At 60.4% G+C, this 6,643-nt stretch overlaps 1 protein-coding gene across 1 annotated transcript in view; it reads left to right on the forward strand.

Moving 5' to 3' along the window:
• The window catches only part of LZTR1 (leucine zipper like transcription regulator 1), a 23,627-nt gene that overhangs the window by 9,088 nt on the left and 7,896 nt on the right, over positions 1-6,643 (forward strand). The window contains exons 4-10 of the mRNA XM_007955461.1: positions 680-759; positions 1,241-1,349; positions 2,063-2,146; positions 2,974-3,031; positions 3,883-4,022; positions 5,315-5,516; positions 5,941-6,096. Of these exons, the coding sequence (XP_007953652.1) occupies positions 680-759; positions 1,241-1,349; positions 2,063-2,146; positions 2,974-3,031; positions 3,883-4,022; positions 5,315-5,516; positions 5,941-6,096 (829 nt within the window). The remainder of the gene's footprint in view (positions 1-679; positions 760-1,240; positions 1,350-2,062; positions 2,147-2,973; positions 3,032-3,882; positions 4,023-5,314; positions 5,517-5,940; positions 6,097-6,643) is intronic.

Here is a 6,643-nt window from a genome sequence, read left to right on the forward strand (position 1 = left end):
CTATGCCACCAGAGCTCCCATTTACAGATTTGTCTTTATAATCAATCGTCCCTGAAGAATTTACAATTCTTTGTTAAAAACTGCTTATGTACGAAATAAAATTCTGAAAAGGAGCAGGCTTGGAAACGCAGGCTCGGTAGGTTTTAATTCAATCTGTGAAACATGCGGGGTGCGGGCGGCTGGGCAGTGGCAGCCGCCACAGATGCAGACGCAGGTGTTTCAAGAGTGGGGCAAGCCTGAGTGGCAGCCTGCGGTTGTGCTGAAAGAACAGATAACAAAGCATCTTCCTTGGGATTCCATTTTACGTGATGCAGAGGTAGAAATGTGCGGCAGACACCGTGGTGACCTATGTGTTTTAGTGCCTGTCAGGTTTTGTGTGTGTGTGTGTGTGTGTGTGTGTGTTTTAAACTGTGGCAGATACACATGTAATAAAACCTTTCCTTCAACAACCTTCTCATGCGCAGCGCAGGGACTTTAATCATACTGTTCGACCATCATCCTTGTCCATTCTTAGCACCTACATTTGGTGTTTTTGGTGATTCTTTTAAGTTTCTGTAAGGAGCCACATATTACGTTCAAAATCCAAAAAGTAAGAGGAGGCCTGAGCCCGCAGGGGCGCTGGGTGTGGGCCTGGGCCCCTGCTGGCCTGCCACCACTCACATCCCGCATGCTGTGCTAGGGCCTTCACCACCGGCATCCCGCCAGCGCCCCGCTACCACCACTCGGCTGTCGTCTACGGGAGCAGCATGTTCGTCTTCGGTGAGCAGCCCCTGGGCCTTTGCCTGGCCCCCGGCCCCCTGTCCCACTGTCCTACCCTCCTGCCCAGGCCTCGGTGTGAAGCTGCCTCTCAGGCTGGGCCTTGCTTGGCATGCTCTCCCTGCCCATGCTCAGCCTCTCCTGCCAGAGCCCTCCCAGTTCTGAGAAGTTGCCCATGACCTTCCTGGACTGAGTCATGGCCGCCTCTGGGCCCCTTCAGCTCTTGGGCCCCCTTCCCTAACTGTCCCCATCTCCCAGGGTGGGAATTGTTTGTGACAGGCAGGAGGTGGCCTCCCCTGAGCAGGGCAGGGGACAGGGCTCTGATCATCTGTGTCCCCAGAGACAGGCAGGCCACTGGTGCTCCCTGGGGCTGGTGGAAGAAGTTCCAGAAAGCCTTTCAGCAGGCCGGGCTCAGCCCCCGTCTCCAGCACCTCAAAGATGCTAAAACCCTGCCTTGGGTCTGATCATTTATTGTTCTCCCCAGGGGGCTACACCGGGGACATCTATTCTAATTCTAACTTGAAGAATAAAAATGACCTCTTTGAATACAAATTTGCGACTGGCCAGTGGACCGAGTGGAAGATTGAAGGACGGTGAGATGCTTCGCTGAGACTCCTGGGGTGTCCTGGTGGCTACTGCACGGGGCCCTGAGGAGCAGGGGACCTTTCCACCCCTCACCCCCCTCCCTGTCGCATCACAACTGAGGAACCTCAGGGAGGCCGGCTGGGAATGGGTTAAAAAAAAAAAAAAGCTGCCGTGGAGTTGACTCAAGGTTGCCCTGTGCACCGAGCCCCGCGGGCTTTGCAGTGGCTGGTTTTGGTAGATCAGCAGGCCTTTCTTCCGAGTGCCTCTGGGTGGACTCAGACTGCCACCTCTCAGTTAGTGGCTCAGCGTGGTCACCATTTGCACCCCTGGGGCTCCCTGATTCCTGGCCGAGTGTGGCCATGGCCACCTCCAGGCCTGGACTGGAAGTTAGAAGACACCTGGATTAGAAGACACCTGGACAGATGGCTGACCAGCGTCCCTGGCCTGCCTTTGCAAAGCCAGCGGGGAGGGGGTCCAGGGGCTGTGTGGGGGCCTGAGTCTCCCTAAGCACCTATTGCATATCTCGGGCTCAGCCTGGCTGTGCCCCTCGCTCTGGTGCAGTTACTACCAATGCCAGGCTGGAGGCCCTCGGAGCCTGCCATCAGGCCAGACACGTAGGGGGGCCCAGGCAGGGACGCCCAGGGTGCAGGCACACGTGCCGCATGAGCAGGCCGGTGGGGGTTGGGTGCACGCATGGCCTCACTCCTCGGTCCCCCTCCAGGTTGCCGGTTGCTAGGTCTGCCCACGGTGCCACCGTGTACAGTGACAAGCTCTGGATCTTTGCCGGCTACGATGGCAACGCCAGGTAGGTGGCGCCCGCCCTGTGCCGCTGCCTCCCCATCCCTCAGTCCCCCTGGGCGTGTTGAGGTGCAGAGCAGGCCCCGTCCAGCTGCCCCCGCCCTTTCCTGCTGCCCCGCGCCGTCCCACTCTCCCACCCCGTCCTACCATCCTACTGAGTGTGCTGAGGCATGGAGCGGGTCTTCCTGGGCCACAAAGGTCAGCCCAGTGGGTTTGAATGCCTCCCTGCCTTAGAGTCTCCTGGGAAGGTGGGTGTGGGGACACGTGCGGGGAGGGGCCCCCCTCCTGCTCCACACAGGTCCATGGGGCTCGATCCCCTTCATCCCCTGGGGAAGGAGGGTGCCAGCACAGCTTGTGTTCATGCATCAGGCTGAGCATGTACGTGTTCCCAAAGCAAGGGGCCAGAGCCCTGTGGGGTTGGCAGTGGGGTGAGAAGGGGCTTTGGGGGTGGTGGGCAGTGGCAGCACTGGGGTTCAGACCCGGCCCTTCTCAGCCCCTGGCTCCCGGCCCCTCAGCCCTGGGCTGCTGGCCACTGCATTGCAGAAACTCTTCCTTGTGCCACTGGTGGTGGTTTCCATGAGCATGGCCTCCCTGCAGTCCCCACCAGCAATAGAGACAGTGACTGGGTGCACAGACTTTGGGCATGTTGCTGGGCCAGGCAGGGGCTAGCCCTGGGTATGCGCGGGCTCGTCCTGCCATCACGGCCCCACAGGGACACGATACAGCTGCCCTCCTCCAGTAAAGTTCACACCTTAGGGCCAGCCCTCCTGGCAGGGCCATGCCTCCCTGGCAGCCAGGCCCAGCAGTGAGGGTCACCACCCTGTCCTAACGCAGGTTGAACGACATGTGGACAATTGGCCTCCAGGACCGGGAGCTCACATGCTGGGAGGAGGTGAGGGTTGTGGGGGCCGGGCTGGGTGCCTTCTCCCCTGCCCAACCCCAGCCCATTCCTTGCCTTGCTCCCCTCCTCATCTCCTCTGTGACCCCCTTCAGTTTTAGCGGCAGCGACGTCACCAAGGCCCCTCCCCAGGCTCTGTGCTGTGGGTCAGTAGAATGTTCCAAGCAACAGATGCCATTTTGATCTGATCCGTTTTCCAGTGTCCTGGTTACTAGAACTCTCAGGTCAGCTGTCATAGCGTCCCACTGTCCCCACATGCTGTTCCTTGCCCCTGCAGTGATGGGGTTCCTTGCCCCAGCAGTTCACAGGAGTCGGAATCAACTCCAGGGCAGTGGGTGTGGTCAGGGCTTTGCTTCCCTGAAGATCGACAGCCTGGGATACACCCTGGGGAAGTTCCACTCTGTCCTCTAGGGGCGCTGTGGGTCAGAATAGACTGGACGACAGTGGGTGTGGGTTTTGATTCAAACCTGGAGTCCCCGCACGACCAATGGGTAGTCAACACACTCAGCTGCAGACAGAAAGAGTGGCGTTCCGAGTCCCCCCAGAGGCACCTTGGAGGCAAGGCTGGCCGTCTGCTTGTAGAAACCAGCCGGTGAGACCCTGCAGAGCCCAGTTCTGTGCTGACACCTGGGGGCGCCGTGAGTCAGAGTCAACCGGATAGTACCTGGTTTGCTTTGTGGTTTGTGAGACGAGATTGGGTGGGAAGCTGTTCCTCACCCTTTAAACTCATCTGCAAGGATGGATCAGTCAGCCTTCTTCAGGGACATTTTAAAAGCAAAAGTCGCTCCAGTGCTGCGGTTGACCTGGGCCTGGAAACCTGGGCTGAGCTCTGTGCCCATCCCCAGGTGGCCCAGAGTGGCGAGATCCCCCCCTCCTGCTGCAACTTCCCCGTGGCAGTGTGTCGAGACAAGATGTTTGTGTTCTCGGGACAGAGCGGGGCCAAGATCACCAACAACCTGTTCCAGTTTGAATTCAAGGACAAGACGTGAGTCGGCGGGGCCCTGGGCAGGTGAGGGTGACCCAGCTGACCCAAAGTCAGCCCAGAGCCTACGTCTGCTTGCTGCCCTCCCCTCCTACAGCAGGGAGCATGGGTGTGCACACTGCACACAAGACCACTGGGTCCCTGGGTGTGGCTGTCCCTGGGCGGCACCTGCTCCTTCCTCTGGGGGAAGGGCTTGGTCAGTGCCACCAGCACCACCTGCAGACGGCATAGGTGACTTCCGACGGTGAGAGAGTAGAGGGGTGCATAGGCCCCGGAGCTTCTGGCATTAATACCCCTCTCTCTGCTGCTCACCCTTGGCTCTGTGATTGACCTGCACTTGGCGGTGGCGCTGGCCTCGCTTCGGGTCTAGGAGCCCAGGTTGGAGCACCGGGAGCTGCCCTCCAGGCCAAGGCTGGGGGAGGTAGGAGGAGAGGCCGGCCTCCCCGCAGAGCGGACCAGCTCCACTCTCAGGCTGGCCAGGCCTGGGAGGAGGGCCTGACTCACGCAGGACAGGGAAGCCAACTTGGGTCCCTCATAAAATTGGGGTCCCCACCCTGCAGTGGCACTGCCCACAGGCCCTGTACCCCAGTTCTGTTCTCTGTCTTGTTACGATGGACTGTTGTCATCCCAGTGCCTGGCCAGTAAACGCAGGCCCTCCCCACCCAGTCTCTGGGAAGCACCATGCCTCAGAGTGGACTCTGGCAGTCCTTGTTGGCAAGTCATACCTCTTCTCGTCAGTTGTACTGCTGCTCAGCCCAGCCCTGCCAGCCTCCAGCCTCTGCCCTATACCATCCTCTGGCCCTGGCCAGACTCGACTTCACTGAGCAGGGAATGACAAGGCACTCACCAGGCTGTAGAGGGGCTGGGAGCAAAGAGGAGGCTGGGAGTGGGTGAGGGGCCCACCGCGTCTGGAGCGGTGCAGGGAGTAATGGAGGGGTTGCAGGGGGCCAGCCCTAGAGAGGAATGGCACGGGCCTGTGGTCACGTCTGCTGTGTGTGCACAGTCCCCAGGCTCCATGTCCCACCCACACAGGCGCTGCTGGCAGGGTGTCCGGCTGACTGGGCTCCCGGGTCTGTGGGCAGCGTTGCAGGAGCAGCTGCTGTAGGGCCTGGCTGTGGGGATCGGGCAGGCCTGGCGGAGGGCTCGGCCACCTGCCATGGCGCCGGTCTGTGCAGGACTTGGTGCCCCCCTGATCACACTCTGCCCCAGTTCTCAGACGGGCACAGGGAAGGGGGTATGGGGGGCCCCAGTGTCGGCAGCAGCCCCAGGGTCCAGCTCCCTCCCACGTCCCCCAGGTGGACACGTATCCCCACCGAGCACCTGCTGCGGGGCTCCCCGCCACCCCCACAGCGGCGCTATGGGCACACCATGGTGGCCTTCGACCGCCACCTGTACGTGTTCGGAGGTGCGGCAGACAACACGTTGCCCAACGAGCTGCACTGTTACGACGTGGACTTCCAGACCTGGGAGGTGGTGCAGCCCAGCTCTGACAGCGAGGTGCGTGAGGTGCCAGGGGTCCCCACAGCAGTGGAAGCCGGGCTGGAGCGGCCTGCACAGCCGCCCTGCACACCTGCCCGGCTGATCCTCGCCCTCTGGTCTGGCCACCCACGGCCGAGGGAGCCTGAAACATCCCACACCTGCCACCCTCCCTGTGCCGCAGGCCTGTCCTGGGGGCCCTGGGACCCTGGTCCTCCATGCAGCCATCCGCAGTCACACGCGATGAGCCATCTGCAGTCACACGCGATGAGCCATCCGCAGTCACACGCGATGAGCCATCCGCAGTCACACGCAATGAGCCAGCCCACCCTGTGGCTTCCTGCCCTGCACCCTGTTCCCAGGCGCTGTTGGGGCGGGGGCTTGAGTCTCCGGTGCCTGCGGGGCCCCTGGTCCCTGCTCTTAGCTTGGTGTGCCCTCTGGACAGGTTGGTGGGGCGGAGGTGCCTGAGCGAGCTTCTGCTTCTGAAGAGGTGCCAGCCCTGGCGCCCGAGGACCGAGGCGGCTGTAAGAAGTCCCGAGACGTGTTTGGCCTGGACTTCGGCCCCACAACAGCCAAGCAGCCAGCCCAGCCAGCCTCAGAGGTGAGTAGAAGCAGCAACGCTGCACTGAGGCACCAGCACCCCAATCTCTGGGCAGGTTCTGTGTCAGCCCCACTCAGTGCAGAGGCCGCGACACAGAGCGGTGCTGTTAGTGAGAAGCAGGGCCCAGACCATAGTCGCAGGGGACATCGAGCTCAGTTGGCATAACACACTACACAAAACATTGTTCCACATCCCATTTTGGCAGGTAGTGACTGGGATCTTAAAAGCTTGCAAGCAGCCATCTAGATGCAACAATGGGTCTCCTCGTCCAGAGCAAAGAAGAATGAAGAAAACCAAAGACTAATGGAAACAGTCCAAGGGACTGGTAGACCATGCAATCCTCAGCCTATACAACTGTGAAACCAGAAGAACTAGATGGTGCCCATCTACCACTGTCAACCACTCAGAGAGGGTTCATTGTAGGAGATCCTGGATAGAGTGAGAGACAAACGTGGAACCAAACTCAAAATCATAAGACAGGCCAGGCGAGGAAGGTTGGACAATCTCCTTCCATAGTGCTACCACCTGGGAAACCCAAGGAGGGGTC

The sequence above is a fragment of the Orycteropus afer genome, unplaced genomic scaffold, assembly GCF_000298275.1.
Source record: "Orycteropus afer afer isolate SDZICR_OR568_19922 unplaced genomic scaffold, OryAfe1.0 scaffold00502, whole genome shotgun sequence".
NCBI lineage: Eukaryota > Metazoa > Chordata > Mammalia > Tubulidentata > Orycteropodidae > Orycteropus > Orycteropus afer.